The sequence below is a fragment of the Lepus europaeus genome, chromosome 14 (assembly GCF_033115175.1).
Source record: "Lepus europaeus isolate LE1 chromosome 14, mLepTim1.pri, whole genome shotgun sequence".
NCBI lineage: Eukaryota > Metazoa > Chordata > Mammalia > Lagomorpha > Leporidae > Lepus > Lepus europaeus.
In genome coordinates, this window is record NC_084840.1 from 44195593 (window position 1) to 44223589 (window position 27997).

A 27997-nucleotide genomic window follows, 5' to 3' on the forward strand; every position below is an offset into this window, starting at 1 on the left:
TAACCTTAATAAATCACATAACTGAACTCTGTAGTTACAGGTTATTTTATGGGTCGCCATAAAATTCTTACATAATTCTTACAGAATAAAGAGTCATAGCAGGACCCCAAGCTACGACTCCACCCTGTGAGACCAGAAAGCATTTATGAAAGAAATCCCACTTCTGTGCAGCAACAGGACAACAGTGGTTGGTCAGGCTGGGAAGTTGTCGTTTCTCCCTTCTTTTAAGAGGCTCGGCACGCAGCTGCCAGAGAGCAGAGACATGCAATGGCAGGACCCAGGAAACATTCCAGAAGAGCGATGAATGGGAACCCGCACCAAAGGAAATTTCCAAAAACACACCGCCCACCGGAAGTGAAGCCGGAGGAAACGCCACGTCGAAGGCGTGGGCTTACGTAAGCGTGCAACGTCACGCGCCGTCCTTCCGGCGATGGGTGGTCCGGAACCAGGAGGGGAGGCGGAGCGGAGGCGGGGCTTGGGACTGGGAGAGATTTTGGTGGGTAGGTGGGTTCAGACCGAGGGGACTACGGGTCGGCGTAGGGCTCATTGGGCTCGGAACAAAGGACTGTCTGGTGGAGACTCGGCGCAGCACCTTCGGACCGGTAACTGAGCTGCGGGTCGGGGGCTGTCGACCGAGCAGTGCTGTTACCGCGCGGTCTCGGTCGGCTTCTCCTTGGTTCCGGACAGGCAGCGTCGCGTTGGGGGGCCCGGCGCAGCGGCACCTGCTGCTGGGGGGACCCCACGGCCCGCCCAGGTGCTCATGATGGGGCTGATCTTCGCTAAGCTGTGGAGCCTCTTCTGTAACCAAGGTGAGAGGATGGAGCTGCGCGGCGGTTCGAATCCGGGGCGGCGATGCGACTGCCCTAGGGGACAGCGGAGGCAGGGCTCTGGGCAGCTCGGGGCGTCCTGAGACCCCGAGGACGGACGTAGGCGAGGGGACGGGGAGAAACTCGGTGTTTCGGACCGTGAGAGTGCAGAAGAGACGGGCTCTGCGCGGTGAAAGGGGAAGCCCGAAGGGAGGCTTCTGGTGACCCAGAATCCAAACTGGGAATTTGGACTATTAGCCGAGCAGAGCGGAAAACCCCTGAAGTTGCCTGGAGGCATTCCCAGGGCCCTCCCCGGCCTTCGTTAAGCATCCTTGGGTCTGTCAGGGTGAGTGTCCGCTCAGGAACCTAAAACTTTTCTTGTTACTGGTGTGGCTTTGTTTTCCGCCCTGCCCTTCAAAGCCAGTGCACCTTCCTCCTCTCTCTTATTTCTCTGGCTTTCTAGGACTGGAGAATGAGTTCTGTTCAGAAACAGGGTTTCCGGACAATTTCATCCTACATCCTTTCTTTTCGTAGGCGTTAGAAAAAAAAAAAAAATGCTTTCGGTTGTGTGGAAGATGTTACGTGTCCGCTGCTGGTGTCGAACAGGTTGTGAGGCACTAAACTTGCAAGTCCAAAGGGCCAAGAAGTTGTAAAACCTGTTCTGAGTCAGCCGCAGATGTGATCTGAAGAGAGAAAATACACACAAAAGGGGCGGACAATAAGGTTTTAAGCATTTTTTTTTTTTTAATGGAATGATCTCCTAGTGATTGAAACTAGTTTTGAAATTCAGTTTGTTTCATTTTCCCTTTTATACCCTTATGTGATTTGTAAACCTGGTATATTTTTAGAGTGGCACCAATTTGTTACTGCTAGTGTGCTTATCATTTTTTTCTGGATTTAAGAAGTGGTGAAGAAAATGGATGGCTGTAATTCATTTGTTCTGCAGATTGATAACACTAAAATAGTATCTTTTGAGGTTATAAAAAAGACACATACATACACTTGCAAATGTATATGTATATGCTCTCTATGCAGTTTCCACAGATAAATAGCGCTTTTCACGAGATTTCAGTGTAGCCAGCTTAACTCCTTGTGGAGATTTTCCGTAAGTTTAAATTTACTACATCGTTGTCATTTTTATCAGTTTATGTTTTCTGGTCTTGTTACATAAGTTCATAATGTAAAGCAGCATTTTAAAACATGAAGATTAATCCAATAATCACCTGTTTATTGTTCCCTGGAACTTAAGAAATAAAACATAACCAAAGTAGCTGGTTCTCCCTGTGTACTCCATGCCATTCCTCTTTTCCCTTTTCTGTTTTATTACTACTCTATCTTCTGTCGTTTGAAGTTTCCTTAATTAAAACTAAAGGAAATAACAGATGCTAAGGGAAAATTTGTCAGATTGTGACAAATTCATGAGCTACTTTTATAGCCGCTTAATTATTCAGATCTCCTAAATCCCCATTTCTACTTAGAATTTTCTTTCCCTTTCCCTTTCATGTTGAAAGTGTTTCAGTGATGATTATTCTGTCATGCTAGTCTGGTTGATTCCTGCAACATGTACTTATGGGAGATACAAAAAACTAAAAATAAACAAAAAAGATACATACTTTCCTTGCTCTGGGAGTATTAAAAGATTACTAAATGAGACAAATGTGAAAAAATGCAGTGAGGTAAATTATTGATCAGATATATGTGAAAATACAGTGATCACACACACACACAATCAGAAGTGACTAATTTTTTGTAGGTGCTTACTGGAGGACTGCAGCTTAGGGTAGACTTGGACCTGAAAGATGAGTTAGAGTTATTCCAGGCATAGCAGGAGATTGAGTACAAGAGTCACGCTCTCTAGGCAGAAGGACTAACATGCAGAGGGATTAATTTGTTTGATGAATTTGAGGTAGCAGAAACTAGTTACTTTGTGCAGTATCTTGGTTTGCTTGTTGCCAAGTTAGAGAAGAGGTTGGAGAGGTAGCCAGCAGACCCAGATCACAGAGGGTTTGCCGTATCTGCTGGGACATTAGACTGCAGAGCAAGCAGTTAGAACCTTTGAAGAGCAGTCAGTGGCTTTTGTTTTTTAAATGGAAGGAATAATATGATCAGATTCATATCTTAGAGTGTATTTTTGTTTTCTGTATGAACAGAATTAACTGCCAATCTCAGTATTTTTCCATTTCCACAGCTATACACTGATAATTGAGAAGTACCCAATTCTGGTTACCTATTAGAATAATATGTCCAGTGCCCCACCTGACACCAGTTTAATCAGAATGAGGTAAAGTGGCCTGTGCATCAGTGCCAAGATGATTAAAATGGGCAACTAGTGTTAAGAATTATTAATCTCAGGGCCGGCGCTGTGGCGCAGTAGGTTAATCCTCCGCCTGTGGCGCCGGCATCCCATATGGGCGCCAGGTTCTAGTCCCGGTTGCTCCTTTTCCAGTCCAGCTCTCTGCTGTGGCCCGGGAGGGCAGTGGAGGATGGCCCAAGTGCTTGGGCCCCTGCACCCGCGTGGGGGACCTGGAAGAGGCTCCTGGCTTTGGATCGGCATAGCTCCGGCCGTTTTGGCCATTTGGGGAGTGAACCTGAACTAGTGGATGGAAGACCTTTCTCCCTGCTCTCCCTCTCACTGTCTGTAACTCTACCTCTCAAATAAATAAATAAAAAATCTTAAAAAAAAAAAAAAGAACTATTAATTTCTTTACGTGCTTTTTTGTCTTAATTTTCTTTCAATATTATCTTACTCTTACCACTTGTTTTGTTTTGTTGTGTAACATTTTGGAACCCAGGTATTTTCTCAGAAATTGGAGATCTTTCTGGGAATAAGCATACTAAGGCATGTATTGTCTAGGTACAACAGTTTGAAAATATACTATTAAGCCTGCAATTTTGTATTAATGTTAAGCCAGAAGACTGATTACTTCTGCATAATTATCATTGAAGGAAACAATTTTAAAATCTGATTGCCTTTGCAAATATTATTTTATATATCTGTGTGGTTGTATAGATGAGTCTCTATAAATATGCACAGGAATCTTTAAGTTCACATATAAAGTTGTATATTCCTTTTTTTAATTATTTATTTTTTAGCTCTCATAGCCATGGTCTTCTTTTTTTTTTTTTTTTTTTAATTTTTTAAAGGTTTAGTTATTTTACCTAAAGGTGGAGTTAAAGAAAGGGAGAAGCAGAGAGAGATCTTCCATCTGCTGGTTCATTCCCCATATGGCTGTGATGGTTGGAGCTTGGTCAGTCCGAAAGCCAGGAGCCAGGAGCTTGTTCTGGGTCCCCCATGTTGGTGCAGGGGCCAAGGACTTGGGCCATCTGTCACTGCTTTCCCAGGCACATTAACAGGGAGCTGGATCTGAAGAGGAACAGCCAGGACTTGAACCTGTGCCCAGATGGGATGCTGGTGCCACAGCGCCAGCCCCAGTCTTTCTTTCTTTCTTTTTTTTTTTTTTTTAAGATTTATTGATTTATTTATATGAAAGAGTTATACAGAGGATGGAGAGGCAGAGAGAGAGAGAGAGAGAGAGAGAGGTCTTCCATCCACTGGTTCACTCCCCAATTGGCTACAATGGTTGGAGCTGTGTTGATCCGAAACCAGGAGCCAGGAACTTCTTCCAGGTCTCCCACACATGTGCAGGGGCCCAAAGATTTGGGCCGTCCTCTACTGCTTTCCCAGGCCATAGCAGAAAGCTGGATCAGAAGTGGAGCTGCTGGGACTTGAACTGGCGCCCATATGGGATACTGGCACTATAGGTGGTGACCTTACCTGTTATGCCACAGTGCCAGCCCCTCTCTATATGTTGTGACTGTAAACCCTCACCTTCAGTTATTTCTTATGTTACCCAGAATTAAGGACAAATGAAGTAAGGTTTTAATTATAGTTCATTTTTAGAACCAACTAGCACATCTTAATTATCTAATTTTCTTTTCATTGGTGAATCTCATATTATAATTTTGAGTACTTATCAGTGCTCCAACTTTTTATGGAATTGTTACTGTACTAGACTTCTGACTGTTCAGATCTCATGTCCTAGAATTTTTAGCTTATTTAATTCTGGGTTTTTCTTGATTTCAAGTGTACAAAATTAAATGTATCATCTCTCTGCTCCCAGTGGTTTGAAAGGTTCAAATCATGAATTCATTCAGGTTTCTGATTAAATGTTATTCCTCAGAGAGGACTTCCCTCACCACTTTATCAAAAATAGTGCACTTCCAGCTCCAGCTATGCTTCTCCACATCTTTACCGTACTGTTTTTCTGAGTAATGTTTTTATGTACTACCTATTAATGGTATTAAAAATCTGTTTACTTTTGATGTCTGTTTCTTTCAGTGGAAATAAAGTCCCTAAGGTATGCATTTTGTCTTATTCCCTCTTATATTCCCAATGCCTGGCACTTGGTGGATGCTGAACCAAAGTAACACATGTACATTTTTATTTTAAGAAGTTAAATACCATTAAATCTTAAAATGTGTGTCATCGTCTATTTAAGCTCTTTTTTTCTAGTGTTACATATTTATATGTTTCCGAATAATATGCCTACATGGAAATTTTTTTTTTTTGACAGGCAGAGTGGGCAGTGAGAGAGAGAGAGAGAGACAGAGAGAAAGGTCTTCCTTTGCTGTTGGTTCACCCTCCAATTGCCGCTGCGACTGGTGCACTGCGCTGATCTGAAGGCAGGAGCCAGGTACTTCTCCTGGTCTCCCATGGGGTGCAGGGCCCAAGCACCTGGGCCATCCTCCACTGCACTCCCTGGCCACAGCTGAGAGCTGGCCTGGAAGAGGGGCAACCAGGACAGAATCCTGCGCCCCGATCGGGACTAGAACCCTGGGTGCCTGCGCCGCAGGTGGAGGATTAGCCTATTGAGCCGCGGTGCCAGCCTGCTTGGAAATTTTAAACATTACAATTTGTCTCATTATGGTAAAAGAGAAATCTCTGTTTATGACCTTTCCTTTCCCTCATCATCCCAATATAGTTTTCTGCTTTAATTCATTCTGCATTTTCATTAATGTGGCTGTAAAGTTTTATTATTGCTGAGCCATAGTGTGCTTATAATTTAATTGCCTTAATTTTCTTTGCACATTTGGTTAAACTATTTCAAGCTATCTAAAGGCCTCTGAGTAACAAATTTTCCCACCTTATGTATCAGATGATTTTTCATTCCTCTGTGCTTTCAGTCCCCTGTTCTTCACAAAACTTCCCTTACTTCCTTCTGTGCTTGCTCAACACCTGTTCTGCACTTGTCTTTGCTACCATTCTAGGAACGGAATCTACTTTTTAATTAAACCTGTGTCTTCTTGTTTATTCTCACTTTGGTGAAGCACATCCTTTAGAAATTCCCTGTAAAATGACAATTTTTTTTGCATTTCTAAATACCTGAAACTGTATTGGCCTGCCCTCATTTTTTTATTTATAATTGGACTTGCTATATAATTATGATTTTGAAGACATTGAAAAGACTTGAATTGTTCTTATTTTTTTTGCCTTTCCCAGTAGTTTTTAGAATTTTTGATTTATCCCTAGTACTTATAAGTTTCAAAGGGGGGGTGGGTGTACTTTTATTTTTGTTGTTCTTATCTGTAGACTCTCTTGATCTTTTTTTTTTTTTTTTTTGACAGATAAGAGTTAGTGAGAGAGAGAGAGAGAGAAAGGTCTTCCTTTTTCTGTTGGTTCACACCCAAAATGTCTGCTATGGCTGGCTTGCTGTGCCAATCCAAAGCCAGGAGCTTCCTCCTGGTCTCCCATGCAGGTGCAGGGCCCAAGCACTTGGGCCATCCTCCACTGCCTTCCTGGGCCACAGCAGAGAGCTGGAGAGGAAGAGGAGCAACCTGGACAGAATCCAGCGCCCCAATCAGGACTAGAACCCCGGGTGCTGGCACCGCAGGCAGAGGATTAGCCAAGTGAACCATGGCGTCGGCCCATCTCTGGACCTTTTCAATGTAAAGTTATATCCCTTTTGATCCTAGAATTTTTTTTTTTTTTAGTTTGGGTTTGGAGGCCTTCTACTCTTGGAAATCATATTGATTATATTATGCTTAATTGGTCATCAAATATTCTTTTCTATTTTATTGTTTCTCTTTTGTTTGAGTTCTACATTCTATAGGTTATTTACTTTGTCTTTTAATCCTATTGAATATTGTGGTTCAGCTTTCACATTTTTTACTTAAAAAAAGCTTTTTTTTATTTGCTAAATGTACTTTTTTTTAAAGGATTTGGGGTGAGAAATTCATAATTCAAAGTTTGCATTAGTGATTATTTTGCCTCTTTTTTAAAGATTTATTTATTTGAAAGAGTTACAGAAAGAGAGATCTTACATCTGCTGGTTCACTCCCCAAATGGCTACCAGGGCTGTGCCACGCCTAAGGCAGGAGCCAAGAGTTTCATCTAGGACTCCCGTGTGGGTGGCAGGGGCCCAAGCTCTTAGGCCAGCTTCCACTGCGTTCCCAGGCCTTTTGCAGGGAACTGGATCAGAAGTGGTGCAGCTAAGACACAAACTTAAGGCCCAAATTTGAAGGTCACAAGGGATGCCAGCCTCACAGAATGCAGTTTTTCCTTCCGTGCCACAACTCTAGCCCCTTATATTATTCATTTTTTATTAAGATTTATTTATTTTTTTGAAAGAGAGAGCGAGCAAGAGAGAGATTGAGATCTTCCATCTGCTGGTTCACTCCACAAATGGTTGCAACAGCCATGGTTGGGGCAGGCTGAATCCAGGAGCCTGGGACTCCATCTGGGTCTCCCGTAAGGGTGGCAGGGGTCCAATTACATGAGCCATCTGTTAGGTTCTTTCTGGGGGTATGAAAGGCCAGTACCCCAATCTATTCCAAACCTAACATCATCTTCTGGTGCTTTCCCAGACACACTGGCAGAGTGTTGGATTTGAAGTGAAACAGTAGGAAATGAAATCAGAACCCATATGGGATATGTCAAAATGCCACCTGCCCTGTTCATTTCTTAATGGAGTTTTTGCTGTGCAGCAACTTTAAATTTGGGTGAAGTTTAATTTCTCAAAAATAAATTTAATAGCTGTTGCTTGTGTCCTGTTTAAGGAACCCGCTGCTTTCATCTGGAAGCTTTAACTGTCATTCTTCAGTCTATGTTTCATCTCAGATTATTTTGAGATAGTGATGTCACTAGGGATTGGGTTTCATTATGTTTTTACATAGACATCTGCTTATTCCATCATAATTTATGAGTACTGTTTTTTTCTTCCACAAATGGATAGCTTTGGAGCTTTTGTTGAAACTCAAAACACAAATGGTCATGTAAATGTGGGTCTTAGGGTATGTTTTTTTTCTTTTTAATCTATACATCTATCCCTAGACTATACTATACCACTTTGATCACTGTATATAATAACACATGTACTATGTATAAAATACAGTATTAGATGTTATATTTTGAAGTCTGGTCATTAGAGTCTTCCAGCTTTCTTCTCTTACTCTTTTAAAAAACTTAAATTTTCTATGTTTTTCCATTTTCTGATTTAGTGCTATTTGCTTACTTTTACTTTGTGTTTACCCTTTTTTTTTTTTTTTTAACCACGTAGCTTATTAAGGGTGGACGGTTATTGTTTTTCTTGCTTCTTTTTACATACAAATATTTTAAGGCTATAAATATCTTTCTTGCATACTGTGTTAGCAAGTCCCACAAACTTTAATATATTTCAATATTCAATTTGAAATATTGTGCTTGTCAGATTTCTGTTACTTATGAGAGAAGTTACTTCTAAGAAGAAAGCAGGTTTATTTTGGCTCCTGGTCTGAAAGATCACAATCCACAATCAAGTGGCCCCATTAGTCTGGTGTCTGATGAAGACTGGTAGTAGCAAAGGAACCAGGCATTCTCTATTTATAGAACCAACCTTATCTGGAGAACTGCCTTCCCTGGGCATGGCCCAATGACCTAATGACCTCTCAGGAGGCCCACCTCCCAGGTGTTATATCAAGTCTCCACTCTTAATTCATCAGTTATTAGCATTAATCCACTAACTATTAACATAAGACTGGCACTTAAACATATGAGTTTGGGTAGTGAAATCCTGTTGAAATCATAAGTAATGTGTCTGTGTGAAATTTCTTCTCTAGCCCATGAGTTATTTATGTCTATTACTTAGTTTGCAAGTATTTGTTGATTTTCTGGATAGCTTAGTCTTTTTTTAGATAGCTCAGTTCTTAAGGTAACTTCCAGTAGTCAACATATTCTGTAAGCTTTCTCTTTCTCCCCCTAAATTTATTGGGACACAAGGACATATGTATGATCTACACCACTGTCTGTTCGTTTAACATAGGGAACCCCTTGCAGATTACCAAACATAATGAATCTGTGAGTGATAAGAGCCTGTCACTCCAGGCCACTGCCTCACAGGCAACAGTTGATGACTTAGGGAGAGAGAGCTCCGACAGTGAAAATGGCATGACAGCAGACAACGCAGTAATGCTTAGTCAGCCACCCCCCACATACCTGTGGGATGAACTTAGACAACCTCGAGGCAATAACCCATGAGAGGTCATCCCATCCACACCCAGTGAGGATCCCCACATTTGTGGCAGTCCTCGGGCACCCCAGGCTCTCAGGGCAGCCGCTAGACCCCATCCCACCCGCACATTTGCCGTTAATGTAGGAGCGGACGCAGAATTCAGGCCCTGGAGTCCAACACCCGTAGAAAAGCTTCTGCTAACCAAGGGTCGAGGAGATGCTTGTGTCTTTCCAGAGAATGCAGGACAGCCCATTTGGGTACCAGCCAGAAACATCAAGCCTGCAACTGACAGTCAACCAGAACCAGCTGAACAAGACTGAGAGTCTGCCTTGTTAGCAGATGCACCTGTCCTATCATCCTACCTTGAGAAACTGCCCATAGCCACATCCATTACTGTTTTATACCCCACTAGCTCTGGTCAGCCACTCAAATGGCCCACAGTCTTTGTACGGTCATGCCATTCTTGATTACCATTGTTTCTCATTCCTATCCCTATCTGAGCAAGCATTCCTGTGGTCTCCCATTTTGAGCGCTGGTTAGTCAATGACGGGTAAGATCCCCTGGGGGACAACCTAAGACAGGCACAGCCACATATGGAGACCACATGGAAATGGGGTCAACAATGGTATGGCCAAGAATCATGCCTCCTGTTGCTCAAAAATAAATGAAAAGGGGGAAATATGGTGGAATTAGAAGGCCATGCCAAGATGGCCACTGGCAAGCGAGCGTCAGTTACTCAGGAATGGCTTCCAAACCCCCCCTGCAACAGAGCCTGCCTGGCAACAGGCTGTGATTGGATGGATTCGGATACTGCCTGGCATCAGGCTGTGATTGGTTAGGGCATAAACTGCCCCTTGACCGGATTGGCTGCCTTGGCTATTTAAGCTGCTGTACCAACTGAAATAAACGAGTCTACGGGCTGCTTGCCTCTGGCCCACTTTCACCCGAGTCCCGGGGTCTGTGTGGTGACTCCGCGCCTCTTGCCCCCACCATGCTCCTCCTCTCAGAACAAATCCATGGCAATGTGTAATGTTTTAGAAATGTTTATATGAGGTTAAGATGGTTGTTAGTCTTGTTCACATTTTCTGTATTTTAATGTATAGCTCTTCTAGAACGCATATAGTTGGCTCTTGCTTTTTTAAAAATATATTGTGAAGTTCACTTTGAATTGGAATCTTCAGTTGTCTTGATTTTCTTTTCAAAAATGTCTTTATTTTGCCTTCATTTTTAAAAGTATGTTTTTCATAAATATAGCATCCTCGGTTGATTTTTCTCTGTTCCTTTACTGCTTTAAAATTTTCATTTCACTGGCCTCCATTCTTTTTCTGACAAAAAGTCAGTTAATATTTGTATCTTTACTTCCTTTTATGCAGCCTGGTTTTCTCTTGCTGTCTAGAAGATTTTTCCCTTTTTCTTTGTTGTTTAATAAGTTAGCCTTATTGTACCTGGCTTTGCCTTACTTTGATCTTATCATATTTGAAATTTGCTGAACTCTTGAATTCAGATGTGCTTTTTAATTTTTGAATTCACCCTGTTTTTAAGTTGGATTTCTCAGACCAGCTATTCCCCTAAAACTGTCTAACATAAATCATTAGTGAGAATCAGCATTTAACTAATGAATATCAAGTATAAGAGAAAGTATTACAATGTATTTCAATAAAAATACTGTTTCATAAAATTTTTAGGGTTATATGTATCCTGAGTCATAGAATATATTTCTTTTTCTTTAAGATCCATGTACAGTGCCTGTTACATTGGAGCACTCAAAAATTTTTTTGAATGTTTATTTCTTTTCATCTACTTAAAAGGCAGAGAGAGCAAGCAAGAGAGGTATCTGCTGGTTCACTCTGCTGGTTCACTTCCACAACAGCCAATGCTTGGCCAAGCCAAATATGTGAACCAGAAGTCCATCTGGGTCTCCCACAGGGGTGGCAGGGCCCAAGCACTTGAGCCGTCACCTGGTGCTTTCCTGGATGCATTAGCAGGAAGCTGAATTGGAAACAGAGGTACCAGCACTCAAACTGGCACTGTGGTATGCAACATCCAAGTGGTACTTTAACTTGCTGTGCCCCATCTTTTTTTTTTTTTTAGATTTTTTAATTTATTTATTTGACAGGTAGAGTTTACAGACAGTGAGAGAGAGAGAGAGAGACAGAGAGACAGAGAGAAAGGTCTTCCTTCCGTTGGTTCACTCTCCAAATGGCCGCAATGGCTGAAACTGCTGTGCCAATCCGAAGCCAGGAGCCAGAAGTTTCTTCCTGGTCTCCCATGCGGGTGCTGGGGCCCAAGCACTTGGGCCATCCTCCACTGCCTTCCCGGGCCACAGCAGAGAGCTGGACTAAAAGAGGAGCAACCGGGAATAGAAACCAGTGCCCATATGGAATGCCAACGCCGCAGGCTGAGGATTAACCTAGTGAGCCACGGCGCCAGCCCCTGTGCCCCATATTTATCCACACCAAAACACCTGTCCCTGTAAAATATATTTCTTAACTGTGTTCATGGTCAGACAAATTTGAAAACCATGGAGTAGATTGTCCATAATCATAGCCTTCCCTAGGGCAGCATTGGAGTGTTCTAGATAACTAAAAACGTTACATCGGTTTCAGTATATTCTTCCTGAATCAGCCTTTTTATCATCACTTTTGTTCAGTCAGCTGGGAAATAGATCTTCAATATCTGCTTACACACTTGCCTTCAACTCCACCTGTGACTTTATAGTGTTCTACCTACTTAGTCCCTTTGTTCTTGTTTTAATTCCCTGGTTTACCAAAAGGTTGTTGTTCTTCTAGCCAAGAAACTATTCCTTTGACTGTTAACACTCAGTTTTATCACAATGGTCTAGATGCCTCTCATTGGGAGGCTATTAGCCAAACAAACAAAAAAGTAATATATTTTCCTATATTTACTACTAAATTGAGGAGGACAAGCCAGCACATAGAACATGGTCATCTTTCCCTTAGGCACTAAGCTTCTAGAAGACAAACTATATTTTAAATACTCTAGAGATTTACCTTTAAAGCATTTCTTTAAAACTGAAAAGAATGTTAATGAAGAGCTAAAATTTAATATGTCTTCAAACATTGTATTTATGTGTTGTCTGCCACTAATACATAAATAATATTAAAAGATGACCAGGGAGGTAAAACATTGTTTAGTAGTTTAATATTTTAGAGTGCTACCTTGGGAATCAAGTACCTGGCCAAGATTCTGTGTTCTTCTCAGTGTGACCTTGGGCAAGTTATTCGACCCAAGACTCAGTTTCCTCATCAGTAAAATAAGGAGTGGTATCACTTTCTCATGGAATGATTATGAGGATTAAATTGTATAATCCATGCAGAACACTTAGAATGACACTGAATATTCCTTTTTGTTACTGACCTTCCTTGGCTGACAGTCGGATTCTAGATCTCTCTTATCCTTAAGAATATTACCATGTTATACTTCTGTATAGTGCTTGTTTTAGCAGCACATATACTAAAGTTGGAGCAATACCTCTGTCTGTTATTCTGTACTCATGATGCTATTTTGTAAGTGCTTGTTTACATACTCAGCTTTAATGGTCTTGAGAGTAAAGTCCTTGCTTTATTTATGTACTTAAAAAAATTTTTAATTGAAAGGCAGAGTGATAGAGGGAGAAAGGAAAAGATCTTCCATCCACTGGTTCTCTCCCCAAATGGCCACAATGGCTGGGGCTGGCTGATACAGGCAGAAGCCAGGAGTCTAGAACTCCATTCAGGTCTCCCATATATAAATGATAGGGACCCAAGTTCATAGGCTGTCCTGTTCTGCCTTCCCAGGTACATTAGAAGGAAGCAGAGCAGCTGGGACTCAGTTCTGGTCTCTGATATGGGATGGCGCATTGCAAGCAGCAGCCTAGCTCATTGTGCCACAGTGCCAGCCCTATCTTAATTACAGATGTCACAGTTACAAGAATGCTCTTGTCATTGCACTACAAAGAACAAATGTCGACACTTCAGGACTGGCTCCATTAAAAATTAAGGGATGGCCGGCGCCGTGGCTCAACAGGCTAATCATCCGCCTAGTGGCGCCGGCACACCGGGTTCTAGTCCCGGTTGGGGCGCCGGATTCTGTCCCGGTTGCCCCTCTTCCAGGCCAGCTCTCTGCTGTGGCCCAGGAGTGCAGTGGAGGATGGCCCAAGTGGTTGGGTCCTGCACCCCACGGGAGACCAGGAGAAGTACCTGGCTCCTGCCTTTGGAACAGCGCGGTGCGCCGGCCGCAGTGCGCCAGCCGCGGCGGCCATTGGAGGGTGAACCAATGGCAAAAGGAAGACCTTTCTCTCTGCCTCTCTCTCTCACTAGCCACTCTGCCTGTCAAAAAGTAAAAAAAAAAAAAAAAAAAAAAATTAAGGGATATGAATCAAAAGAGTAAAAGAAGGAGAATTATAGTGAGTTAACACTAAGCAAACTTTGTTTTATTTTACAAAGCAGCTTTTGCCATAATGAAAATAACCCTTCCACAGGACTGTGTCTATTTATTCTGCAGTACTATCTGGGCAGTACCTGCAGTGTACAGGTACAGGAAGATAAAAGATGATTTGTCATCTTGAGAACATTTATGTAAATTATGGCTCCTCTTTAATTGGTTGTTGCAGTACGAAGACTTAGGATAGATCTATAAACTGATACTTGAGTAAGTGTATCATCAGAATTTTGACATTCATTAGAGGTTATCCAGAAGAGCAGAGTTTTGATATGAGATGTGCCACCATTGGCTACAAACTGACTGTGATGTGGTTCTTTTGGTTTTTTCTTCCATACCCTGTTCAGGTTCTCAAGTAACTTTCTAGGTGTTCTACTCTGGAGAATGGAAATCTTTAATATATCCATATGTGTTACAGCGCAGGATTGATAAAATTGAGTTGTTCTCTCTATTCATTTTTTTTTTTAGATTTATTTATTTATTTATTCAAAAGTCAGAGTTACACAGATTGAGGAAAGGCAGAGAGAGAAAGGTCTTCCATCCGATGGTTCATTCCCCAGATGGCTGCAACGGCCGGAACTGCGCTGATCCAAAGCCAGGAGCTTCTTCGAGGTCTCCCACGTGGGTGCAGGGGCCCAAGGGCTTGGGCCATCTTCTACTGCTTTCCCAGGCCACAGCAGAGAGTTGGATTGGAAATGGAGCAGCCGGGACTAGAACTGGCGCCCATGTGGGATGCTGGTGCTTCAGGCCAGGGCGTTAACCCGCTATGCCACAGTGCCGGCCCTGTTCTCTCTATTCAAAACAGACTTCAGGCCAAAAACCACCAAACAAAATAACTTTATGAAAGTGGCACCAGAAGGAGGAAAGGACTGGAAGAGATTTTTCATTGAACAAAGAGCAGAAACAGTATCAGCTCAGAAGACTTACAGAACCCAGACTGAAAAAATATTAGAGACTAAGTAAATGCTTACATCTTTAAATTAGTGGGAGGAATGAAAAACTGCTTGATCATATGTGTGTCTTAGCGATGGCGAAACATTTTAGCTTTAAGCTTTAAAATGGGATTTTTAAATAGAGGAAATAATAAAATCCTGGTATATGGAACTGACAAAGCTTTTAGGTGTAAAAACAGCCTAATTAATTTGATCAGGGGAAACTTTTTACTGAAAAAAAAATTTTTGACTTACTAGTCTTAATGTCATTTAGGTGAATATTTGAGTCCCACCTCCACAAAATCTAATATAAATGACCAAGTTTTCTTGTGTTTTCTTATTACCAATCTCTCATACTGTCTTACATTACGAAAACTAGAGATCATCACAAATACTCATAGATTACCTCACCAAAGACAAGCAGCCTTGGCATCATAAAGTTTCAGTGTTTTAGCAGTCTAATAGCAGATATACAGGAAATGATTTTAATTAACAAGCCAATTAATATTATTGTTGAAAACATATAATTGTAGTTTGAAGCATTATTAAATGTTTATGGTTTGCTTTCTTTTTGTAGAACACAAAGTAATTATAGTGGGACTGGATAATGCAGGGAAAACCACCATTCTTTATCAATTGTAAGTATGGGTGTTTATTTAACAGTTTTTATTTCACTTATTGAAACTTTTTATAATTAATAATAACATTCTTACTCAGTTTTATAATGTGATAGGAAAATTTAAACATTCACTGTTTTACATTTCTAAACACAAAATTTCAGAACAGCAAGGGAAATAAACTACTGTATGCTAAAGTCTTAACAAACACTCATCACACTTTTTCTGGCCTTGAAAGAATTAATAGTAAAGCAGAATAAATAAAGCACATGTTACAGTGCTGAGAGGCAGTCAAGTGGATTCCACTTAGTTCCTGTCACACTAGGTTTCCTGTAAATAGATTGATATCTCTAGGAATCTACTGCTATTCTCCTGATAGCTTTGGAATTCAACAAAGCCAGAGGCATTAAATCAAAAGAAATGACAGTCACCTTGAAAACACTGCTATAAACAAGAAAAAAAGAAAGACTTGAAACTTTCAGAGAAGTGCAATACTTATCTTTAACGAAATTTTAACAGCCCATCAATCCACTTGTCAAAGTACCTCCAATTATCTTTCATTGCCAATGAAATGATCTTTGTTAGACAATGAAAATGGATCCATATCCAGGGATTTTAACAAACAGTTATAAGTCTCACCACTGCGTACCTATAACCTCTTCCCACCTCACCTTACCTTAGAAGTACATGCAGCCCACCAAAAAATACTTAACCAATGTTTAACATTTTCTTCTGCTACTTTTGCTAAATATATGACATGTTCTTTCAAAGTAGAAGATCTGCTTGTTTTCTTTAAAACATTTTTATTTATTGGTTGTTATGTATTTTTATGTGAGTTAGTCTTCAGTCAGAATACAAACATTTCAGAAACTGATCATCTTCATTGAATAATTTTGCACGTAACTTCAAAAGTGTGTGTGAAACCCAAAAGAGAGAATTGCAAGCCTCATCCAATGTAGTACTAGCCTATTATCATAACTAAATATTGATTTTGTGTATTAATTAATGTAACTTAATGATTATGGTTGTACAACTGGTATAAGCATCAGTAGTCTAAATATAGTTCATTTTAAGTAACATTTTCATTTGTCCATGGCCTCATCTTTTTAAGACTGTAGCTTAGGTTACTAAGGCTGAACTAATTTTTATAGCTGAGCTAAGTCTCAGTTTTCACAGATAGACGGTCTTCAAAATCATGGATAGCCTCCCATCCAGTGTTTACCACTTTGCAAATATTAGTGTCACGGTCACCCACAAACTTATTTTTTCAGGATGAAGCATTGGTTCTCATCTGATAACAATGCATGATGTTAGGATTGGGAGCCACAGAAATGCAGACTTAAACAACTGTGTTCTTTTCTTCCTGAATCAAGCCTTCACTTCCTTCTATCAGTAAAAAACAAAAATCAATTTTCCTTCAAGAGTTATAATTTATCTAAATGTTTATTTGCACAAAAGTTCTCCAAGTTTCTATTTTCATGCAAATGATTACTGTCATTGGTGCTTATAAATAAAGAAGGTTAATCTATCTTAAAAATTATAGAGTTAAAACTTGCTTCATGTTAAGAGTTACAAAGGAGTTTTTATGATATCTGTCTTTCAACAGCTTAATGAATGAAGTGGTTCATACTTCTCCAACCATAGGAAGCAATGTTGAAGAAATAGTTGTGAAAAATACTCATTTTCTTATGTGGGATATTGGTGGTCAGGAGTCACTGCGGTCATCCTGGAACACATATTACTCAAACACAGAGGTATGCTAAGATAACTTTTGAATTTTAATAAAAAGAACCAAAGAGCAAATGCAGAAATAGGTATGCTATACAAAAGACATTAACAGTTGCTTTTCAGTAAGATCCTTTTTTGTAAAGTCAAATTGTCAAATAAAAGAAAAAAGCAAATAAAAAAAGTATTAGGAGCAATTATTACTGCAGTGTTTACTGTTGGCCAAGCTCGCAGTTTATCCTCACTATACTATCTCCAAGCATGGAGAAACTTGACACAGGAGAAATTATATTATGTTTTCTTAGAGCTCACAACTTGCTAAAGCTCTGATTAGAGGGAAATAACATACTTTAAGCATAATTTAATAAAAGCTTTTCAAATAACGTGAGTTCAACATTCAAAATTGTGATGAGATTTTATTTTATTTTTTAAAAAATTGATTTGCAGACCATCTCCTGGAAGGCCATGTTAGTTATCATTTTGTTAGTTCAGAGCCAACCTGAACAAACAAATCTGGAATATCTTCTGTTTCTGCTTTTATTTCTCTTCCAAGACCATGCAATGCTGTTGAGAGAGGTTTATCTTTGAGAATATTAGAGTACTGTTGGCATCCATGTAATTTTTCTTTACAAGGAGGTGCACTTCACCAGTTACCTTCTCTAAAATGAAACCTTTTAAAAATTGGAGTTGGGGGAAAGCAAGGGAGGAGGGGTATAACAAAAGGAATTTTTGCTAAACACAGTTTCCTATTTAATTATGAAAACCATGTATTCTTCTAGATTTAGACTAATAGCATATGAATATGTTTTTAAGATTTATTTTAATTATTTGAAAGGCAAAGTGGCACAGAGGAAGGTGCGGGGTAGGTCTCTCATCCATGGTTCACTCCCCATTTGACCAAAATAGTTGGAGCTGAGCCTGGCTAAGCAAATCTAGGAGCCTGGGACTCCATCCATGTCTCCCACATGGTTGTCAGGGCCCAAAGTGTTTGGGTTATCTTCTGTTGCTTTCCCAGGTACATTATTAGCAGGGAGCTGAAATGGATACGGAGCAGCCAGCACTCAAACCAATGCTCCTATATGGGATGCCAGCTTTGCACAGGAGTTAACTCTGTGCCTTAACCTGCTGTACTGCAATGCCAGGCCTTTAGTGTAATGTGTAAATAGTAAACAGGATGGCACAGCATAGATATTTAGCACTTGTGGTTATTTGATTTAAGAAGGCAGGCAGAAAATTGGTTTTAGCTTAGCTTAATATACATTTATACAATAAACTAATATTCTGAATCAAGAATATGTTAGGAAATAAGGGAAGAACAGCATTTCACCGTGTGACTCCAGATGTGAAAAAAGCAATTATCTTTGGTAAATAGGTTCAAGTTCATTATAGATGGTCCATGTGTACTTAAGACATTTTAAAAGTATAGAGTTTAATGGGCTAGTGTTGTGGCATAGTAGACTAAGCCTCCTCCAGCATCCCATATTGGCACCAGCTTGAAATCTGGCTGCTCCTCTTCTGATCAGCTCTCTGCTTATGGCCTGGGAAAGCAGTGGAAGATGGCCCAGGTGCTTCGGCTCCTTTACCTATGTGGGAGACCCAGAAGAAGCTCCTGGCTCCTGACTTTGGATCAGCCCAGCTCCGGCCATTATGGCCATTTGGAGAGTGAAACAACGAATGGAAGACTTCTCTCTGCCTCTGCCTCTCTCTCTCTAACTCTACCTTTCAAATAAATAAATAAATCTTGGGAAAAAAAAAAAAAAGAAATTAGTGAAAAGCTTAGATGACTTCACATGGGTTCAGAAAGAGATGCGTTATTGCTGATTCCCTTTTGTATGAAATGTTCTTTCAATAAACTATTTCCACAAGAATATCAAAATCACTACAGATAACAAAGACCTTTACTGAAGCACACCAGCATAGCACATAGCATTTGCAATTTCAGATCCCAAGTAGAGATCTTTTCTCCGTGTTTCGGTAATCACTTTGTTCTTCGTTGTGATCTTGATTTTTGAGAATTTTTTTACATTCAGGAGTCAGTCATCCTGAAAAGCTACAATTCTGCATTGTAATGCACAGACTCCCAGGTGCTGACCATTTCCTGACACCTTCCTTTCCTTGTCCGCCAAATACTATTCCATACTTTGTTCTGACTTGGCTGTATTTCTTTCTCTTTTTCTTTTTATCCCTTCCTATGCCTGTCTCTGTTTACATTCAAATTACTCTTGTTGTCCCTCCCTAATTTGAAAGTCATCTCTGTAGCCTGATTCTACTCTGTCTCATTTTATTTTGCATCATTCCCCTACTGTATATAATCTTTAGCACCACTTAATCTAATTTCTTATTCTTCTGCAAAATATGCTCAATTTAGGGGACTTTTCTCACTATACTTTTGTTTTAGTTTTGCTTATCAAAATTGCCTTTATTTAGTCACTTGAAGTTGCTTGAATTTTTAGTATCCTTTTTCTACCATCTTTTCTTCCATGTACACCTTAACCAACAGATTTTTCCACTACTCCTAGCTCTCATCTTTCATTTTACCTGTATGTTCCTTTAGCGTATTAATGCCCAGGTATATAATTTTAACACATTTTTTTCTAGAGCTTTTGCTGTTAATTTTTTTTAAAGTACCTTATTTAGGGCATTCTGGTATAGTAGGTAAAACCCCTGCCTTCAGCACCAGCATCTCACTTGGATGCTGGTCATGTCATGGCTGCTCCATTTCCAGTCCAGCTTTCTAATGGCCTGGGAAAAGCAGCAGAGAATGGCTCAAGTACTTGGGCCCCTGCCATCCACGTAGGAGTCCTGGATGAAGCTCCTGGCTCCTGGCTCCTGGCTTTGGCCTGGCCCTGGGTTGGCCATTGTAACCATCTGGGGAGTGAAACAGCAGATGGAAGATCTCTCTCGGTTTCTCTCCCTCTCTTTCTGTAACTCTGACTTTCAAATAAATTTTTATTTTTAAAATGTGTTATTCATTAGCTTTTTTTTTTTTTTTTTTTTTTTTTGACAGGCAGAGTGGACAGTGAGAGAGAGAGACAGAGAGAAAGGTCTTCCTTTTGCCGTTGGTTCAACCTCCAATGGCTGCCGTGGCTGGAGCGCTGCGGCCGGCGCACCGTGCTGATCCGATGGCAGGAGCCAGGTGCTTCTCCTGGTCTCCCATGCGGGTGCAGGGCCCAAGGACTTGGGCCATCCTCCACTGCACTCCTGGGCCACAGCAGAGAGCTGGCCTGGAAGAGGGGCAACCGGGACAGAATCTGGCGCCCCGACCGGGACTAGAACCCGGTGTGCCGGCGCTGCAAGGCAGAGGATTAGCCTATTGAGCCATGGTGCCTGCCTTCATTAGCTTTTAAAAATGTGTCTATCTTTCAGACTAACTTTCTAATAGGTCAAAGACTGTCTTAAACATAAATAACTAAACAATTATTGATTGCTTAAATGAAAGATTAAGTAGAGTACTTTAAAGACAGTGAAAGTATTATTTAAATTACTGTAATTTTTTTTAAATTGCATTTTATCACCAGTGTTTGAAAACAAATCTTAGTATATATTTAGGTATCACTGTAAAAGGAAAAAATAAACTTGGACATGGTATTTATTTATTAAAGTTATGAGTTACTGTTTTCTTACTATAAATATTTGGGTTTTACTGCTTGATGTGAGTCAGTAATAGTACAATCTTTGTGATAAAATAGCACTTCATGTTTTATAGTAATGATAATATAAAGAAAGTATGTATGTCACTTGGGTAGAACTGCAAAAGACTTTCCAACATCTTGTTCTTTTTTTTGTTTGTTTTTGTCTTCTAGTTCATCATTCTTGTAGTTGATAGCATTGACAGGGAACGACTAGCTATTACAAAAGAAGAATTATACAGAATGTTGGCTCATGAGGTAAATTTTGAAAGCAAATCTTAGTAAAGTATCTGTGCAGTGGTTTTCCTTTTTTACAAAGATTGATGTGATGTTGGCTTTTTCATCATTAGCAAAACTTTATGTGTGAGTATTAAATTGGAAGTCTCACAGACAGAATTTTTCATTACTTTGTCAAACTTAAAACATTAATTTGTAAACCACTACTGTTACTGCAAAGATTTTTCAAAGTTAAAACCATTTATGCATGCCTTAACTTTTATAAATGGAGTAAGAAAAAAGGAAAATTCTGTCTTCCCCCCCAGAGTTTATGATTAAAAGTCTTTTAATGAATAATTTGAATATATGGAAAATCTAACCCAATAAAAACACATTCATGCACTCATCATTTAACATAAGACACCAGATTCAAGACCTCTCCAATCTGATTTTTTTCTCCCTTTTTTCTCAGAAGTAGCTAGTATCCTAAAAGTGGTTATTATTGCTGTTAATATAATTTTACTACATTTTTGTGTATCTAAGTTGTACATACTGTATTCCATGTTCTTAAACTATTATATAATGGTATCATAATGTGCATTTTTTCCATAACTTGCTTTTGTTCATACAACGTTGTGATTTGTATATGTTAATACAGCTTTAGTTCATTCCTTTTAACTATAGTATTCTGTATGAATATACCACATTTGGTCTTTTCTATTAATGACCACAAAGTTTATTTCTAACATTTGGATAATATTAAAAATGCAACAGCAAACATTAATCCAGGAGTCTAAGTTTATATAAATACTAAAAGTAGTAAATATTGCCCACCTCTCACATCTACTATAATAGTTTACATTTTGGAGAAACTATAGTATTTGGCAACATATTATCATATGTTCCCATTAGAATATTGCTTGTATAGTTTGAAGTCAATATTTAGGTTTCAGGTTTATTTTCTTTTTAGTATGACCCTTTTGGCCAAGAAATAGTAATATAATTATCTAGTTTAAATTTATCCTTGTTGGAATGAATCATTAAATCAAGGTTATGTGAGATTATTTTCTAACTGTCCAACTGAATAGATTTTGTCCTTCTGTTTCATTAATTTATTTTGACTTGTGATATTTTATTTACTAGAAATATTTTGTTGATTGCAGGATTTAAGGAAGGCTGCAGTTCTTATCTTTGCAAATAAACAGGATATGAAAGGGTGTATGACAGCAGCTGAAATCTCTAAATACCTCACCCTTAGTTCAATTAAGGATCATCCATGGCACATTCAGTCCTGCTGTGCTTTAACAGGAGAAGGGTAAGTGTTAATCAGGCTGAAGGGAATTGCGGCTTTTTTCAGATTTCTTCTAGTTTTTTTAGCTAATGTGTTGTTTTCTTCTTGGATCCTATCTGTTTTGTTGTTGCTATTCTTAAAGATATGTTGTGTGTTGTGTTTTAGGATTAAAGGTGGAAATTACTTTTTTTTTTTTCCAAAGATTTATTTATTTATTTGAAAGTCAGAGTTACACAGAGAGAGGAGAGGCAGAGAGTGAGCAAGCGAGAGCGGTCTTCTATCCGATGGTTCACTCCGCAATTGGCCAGAGCTGTGCCAATCTGAAGCACTTATTTTAAAGGCAGAGAGAGAGAGAGAGAGACAGACAGACAGAGAAAGAGAGAGAAAGAGAAAGAGATCTCCCATCTGCTGATTCATTGCTTGGCCAGGGCTGGTCCAGGACAAAGCTAGGATCCAGAAACACAATCTGAGTTTTGCTTGTAGGTGGCAGGAACCCAGCTATGTAAGCCAGCTACTGCTGCCTCTCAGGTGCACATTAACAGCAAGCTAGACTGGAGAGTGGAGCCAGAACTTGAGCCAAGGCATTCCAATATGGGATGCAGGTATCCCTGGTGACATATTAACCAGTGTGCCATACACCCCCCAACCCTGACACCCCCACGCTTTCTGAAATAATTTAATGTAAGTGTAATGCTTTGCTTTAAAAATATCACAGTAAGGGGCTGGTGCTATGGCGTAGTATGTGTGTAAAACTGCTGCCTGCAGTGTTGGCATCCCATATGTGTACCAGTTTGATTCAGCTCCACTTCCATCCAATTCAGCACCCTGCTGATGTGCCTGAGAAAGAAGCAGAAGATGGCCGAAGTACATGGGTGCCTGCACCCTTGTGGGAGACTCAGCTTCTGATCAGCCCAGCTCCAGCCTTTGTGGTCAATTTGGGAATAAACCAGGGATGCAGATGCAAGATCTCTTTCTCTGTTTCTGTAATTCTGCCTTTCAAATAAATGAATCAGTCTTTAAAACAACAAAATAACATAATAAACTTTTGAATTCAGTTTTCACAATCCAATTTTTTTGTTGTTTGTTACTTTTATCATTTACTAACTGAGAGATAACTAATTTCAACTGAATTAACAAAGAAGCTTTAAAGAAATTTCATATTTTTAACAAAAAAACTTAGACCTAAACTCCCAGCTTTCCACAAGAGTAGATCTCCTTCATTTAGGAGTCCTTTTGAGATGCATACTTCTATATAATAAATATTTGAGACAATTCTCATTATAACATACTCTTACTTTCCTAAGAATTTCAGTGTACATACTAGGGCAAGGAGAACCCGAAGTGTTGTTTACCTTATATTGCCTGGTCTATAGCCAAGAACTTACTTATACTCAAATCAGCATTGTTAGTTTTTGTCATATTAGAAATAGCTTGTTGGGGTCTGGTGTTCTGACACCACTGATTAAGCCACTACTTGAGATGCCAGTATCCAGTTCAAGTCCAGAGTGCCCCTCTTCTGATCCAGCTTCCTGCCAATACTCCTTGGATGGTAGCTCCATGTGAGGGACCCAGATTAAGTTCCTGGTTCCTGGCTTCAGTCTAGGCCAGCCCTAGCTGTTGCAGGCATTTGGAGAGTGAACCAGTGCATGAAAGATCTCAGTCTCTCGCTCTCACTGACTTATAAATAAATAAATCAATCTTAAAAAAAAAAAAAAAAAGTTTGCAACATGATAGCTATGTGTAGACGACCCCCCCCCCCTTTTTTTTTTATTTGACAGAGTTATAGACAGTGAGAGAGAGAGACAGAGGGAAAGGTCTTCCTTCCGTTGATTCGCTCCCCAAATGGCCGCTACGGCTGGTGCTGTGCCGATCCGAAGCCAGGAGCCAGGTGCTTCCTCCTGGTCTCCCATGCGGGTGCCGGGGCCCAAGCACTTGGGCCATCCTCCACTGCCCTCCAGGGCCACAGCAGAGAGCTGGAGTGGAAGAGGAGCAACCGGGACTAGAACCTGGCACCCATATGGGATGCCGGCACCGCAGGCGGAGGATTAACCAAGTGAGCCCCGGTGCTGGCCCCTTGCCCTGTTTTTATGACTGTGCTGTTGTGGCTTTTTGGGGAGTGAACCAGGGGATGGAAGACTTCTCTCTCTCTGCCTATGCCTGTGCCTCTCTGTAACTCTACCTTTCAAATAAATAAATAAATCTTAAAAAAAAAACCAAAAGACTAGGCTGTAAGCATTCCATTCTTTAGAATGTAGAGGGTAAGGTGAAATTTCTACCGTCTTTCTCTGTTGGCTTCAATTTTGGTTCATTTTGAAGGATTGGGACTGGCAGGGCTTAGTATTTATAGTCTTCAAAATAACACTGAAAAAATTTGTATTACTTGGCTGATAAAGATCATTTTGTTTAAGAGAACCTTCCATTTTACATATTATAGTTTTAATTTAATGTTGTCACTGAAGTATATAAATAGTGATTATAGTGTCAACCTTTGGTTAATAGTAAGTATACTTTCAGTTTTTAAGCATTAAGTTTTTAATTTTGAACATTTTTCTGCTTTTGTTTAAGATTATGCCAAGGTCTGGAGTGGATGACTTCCCGGATTGGTGTGAGATAACTTTTCTGCTTCAAAGAGACTCCTCTATTTATTCTGTGACATGAACATTTTTTCCTAGTACCTTTGGCTGCTAAGGCAGCAGCATGTTTAATTTATAACAACACAAACCTCTATGAGCAACACTTGAATCAAGTGCAGCTGAACTGGAACATAAAAGATTTTTTTCTTAACTTTTTTTTAAATGCACTAATATTCAGTTTGATGAACATAATGTATTACTCTGTTTTCTGCAACAGAATTCTTCTGACTGCTTATTCTAATTACTCAATGACTGCCTTGTAAGAAATATATGTCATATGTTTAACATTTTCTTAAGTATTGTTATAACTTTAATTACCAATTTATTTAAATTCTTGACCACCACTCCCTCCTAACCAGATAATTACTGGTTTCACAGAGTAGTAGGAGAAATCATCAGGTACCACTTGCAAATTGCTACAGCATTAATTATTTGCTTACTCTATAAACCATTTATCTTTTGAATAGAATTTATTATAAGAAATCTGCCTAGAAGGTATATGTAAGGAAGATTAAACATTATGAGTACTTGCCTTCAAATTTCCCCATTACTGGAAGTCATGAAATAATTTTAAGTTGCTATTAGCCTGCAAATTAAGTAGGCTGTTTTTTGATCTAAAGGAATGAAGTTCACTCTTTTGCTTATAATATTTGGTCAAAAACAAATCAAAGTAACATTATTTGAAAGCCCACCTTTGATGGTAAATATTGGATAAATCTGATATTCAATGCATATATAATTACCAGAAGTTATTAAAGAATACCAGCAGTAAAATGAAAATATTAGAGTATATTTTACTATCAATTTACAAATAACTTTATTATCAGCAAATATTTCAGTCCTTTTATTTACACAAGACATCGCATCTGATTTGGGCCATAACTAAAGTAGAAGCATGAACAGTCCATTTTATTAAAAATGAAAGTAGTATCTGTCATAGCATTTCTGCCACTAGCAGTATATTACTTAAACCATGCAATTTTCTGATACCTACTTGAGGGTATTGTCCTTGCCATAGACTTGAAACAGTTGCCGTCTTCGTAGTTAGGCCTGAGTGCTCAAAATTTTATAGAAAATTGCTGAGTTTCATCCTAGCTTTTAAAATGTGAGACAGCTAATATTCTCAAAAACTGACAAATTAAGAAACAGTTAAAATTAAAGTCCTAATCTTCAAAAGTTCATTTATTGAATAGCAATAAGTTTTCAAGGCAGTTGACTGATATGAAAAATAATCTAAATGGTGTGTACCTTCAATTAAGAGGGAAGATAACTATTGTAATTTCAATTTTGTTTATTTAAATTGTGTGATTTTGCTGTAATGAAAGGGGTAAAATGCACACTTTAAGAAAATACTTCATCTTTGCAGTATTCCTTAGAATCAAAAATGGAGATTCAGTGTTCATAATATCAAAATACCTGTTCAAATGTGGTATTTTTCAATTTTTATGTGTAAGTTGATTGCAATTTTGCTTTTTTCAGGTTACTTATTATCATATTTAGTTGAATTTGTTTAGTTGAATGTGATAACATTTTTCTGGTTTCTATTTAGTGATAGCACATGAAAAATTACCAGAGGAAAGCTTTTTGGACTTTAGGAGATACTGTTTTGTTTTGAATGTTTTTCTTAGTTATTCTGTACCAAATAGATTGTAAGTTTAATTTAGTTTAGTTTTCAATGTAACCCATAATCAAGAATGTAAGAGAAAAGCAGATATAAATCGATATGGATGCTCTGTGATATATTTGTGCAATGGGAAGTGAGGTAGGAATTAAGAAAATACATTTACCTAAAGCACACTTTGCCTGAATTTCTGTTTGGTTATATTGTTTACTGTGAGAACTGAAGAGAATTTTCATAAGCTGTCCTGAAAAAAGCATATTTAGTATAACAGTGTTTGTTATTGTGAAATAATTATCTGCCTTCTTCTAGCTAATAAGGTTGGCTGGCTCAGTTTCCTTCTATCTATCTGGTTATTTTTTGTATTACCACATCAGCATTATATTGAAAATCTTTTTTAATAGTTGATTGTATTTTGTTAAACAGCTAGTAACACTCAAATTTGCTATTTAATTTTTACAATACAGTTTATTTTCAAAGTTTTTTTGAACATGCTGTCAGTTTTGGATTTGAGTGCTTTGTGTCAGCCATTTGTTGAAAGTAAAATTGGCATCCAGGTCAATTTTGTACCAATGGTTGGGAAACATTTGATTAGGAAATTAATGTAAAACATTTAAAAAGTATTTTATAGGTTTTCATTACCAATTTCCTGTTACAGTAATAAGAAAACTGACTAAATTCTTTACTCCAAGAGAATGTTTTGACCTAAGCAAGTATCTAATACTAAAACATTGATTCTGACATTCATTGTAAATCAATCAACTATAAGATACCATCTGATGAAAAAGAGAAATTTATGGTTAGTGCCTTTATTCATATTTTGAGAGAAGTTCTAAATTCTGTATCTGTTATTCAGAAGTCATATTAACTAGGTCAACAATGGGATAATTTGAGTTTCAGCTGCTGCTTTTAGCTCCTCATACTGCCTAGCACAGCTTCTGGTAAGTTGGAAAGCAAGGGAACCAGAAACATGATTTGCAGGAGATTCTTCTACATTTTAGTTTTAATTTGAAGATAAGGAAATTAAATGTTAATTGAAATCTTATCAATATAACTGAAATGTAAAATTTCCTTTGCAAGTTCATAAATGGCATTTTCTTGACTGTGAACTTAGTGTGTTTGTCAGCAGCTCTAACTCCTTTGTTCTTATTGGAGCCCATTTGAAAACTCTCAGAATTAACAGGCCCTTTTATCAATGAATATAATGACTATTTTTATTATTAATGTAATTTAATTCCTGAAAACCTGAAATATTAATATATATATATATATAGAAAACTAAAGATTATATGTAATTTTTGCTTTTAGGCTCTTATGTTAGTATGATTAAAGGTATAATTATTTTTATTCTATATTCATTAGAGAAAAAATACTAAATTTGTATCATTGTTTAAAATAACTTTTAAATGGGCACCACCCCTCTGGCTGTAGTCATTTTTGATTCAGCATAATTTAACTTTCATTTTCTATAGCATAAAAAGAAAATAATTGTTTCCTCATGGAAACAGTGGGTGATACTGGCAGTACTATAAACAGTATTCTCTGAAGAGTTGTGAGAGTCAAAAAAAAAATTGAAGAAAACAATAAAAGCTTTTTATAAGGTC

The 27997-nt window shown here is 38.8% G+C and overlaps 1 protein-coding gene across 3 annotated transcripts; it reads left to right on the forward strand.

Annotated features, from left to right (window-relative positions):
• The first annotated feature begins 477 nt into the window (after positions 1 to 477).
• On the forward strand, positions 478 to 27997 carry ARL5B (ADP ribosylation factor like GTPase 5B). Of its 3 annotated transcripts, none has more exons than XM_062210539.1 (6): positions 478 to 809; positions 15242 to 15302; positions 16888 to 17035; positions 20810 to 20893; positions 22015 to 22166; positions 24708 to 27997. In XM_062210539.1, exons 1-6 carry the CDS (start codon positions 761 to 763, stop codon positions 24754 to 24756), a joined length of 543 nt encoding a protein of 180 aa, XP_062066523.1. In that variant the 5' UTR covers positions 478 to 760; the 3' UTR covers positions 24757 to 27997. The 3 variants fall into 3 exon arrangements, with proteins under 3 accessions (XP_062066523.1, XP_062066525.1, XP_062066524.1); XM_062210541.1 differs by lacking the exon at positions 478 to 809 and adding an exon at positions 1132 to 1152; XM_062210540.1 differs by lacking the exon at positions 478 to 809 and adding an exon at positions 1866 to 1911.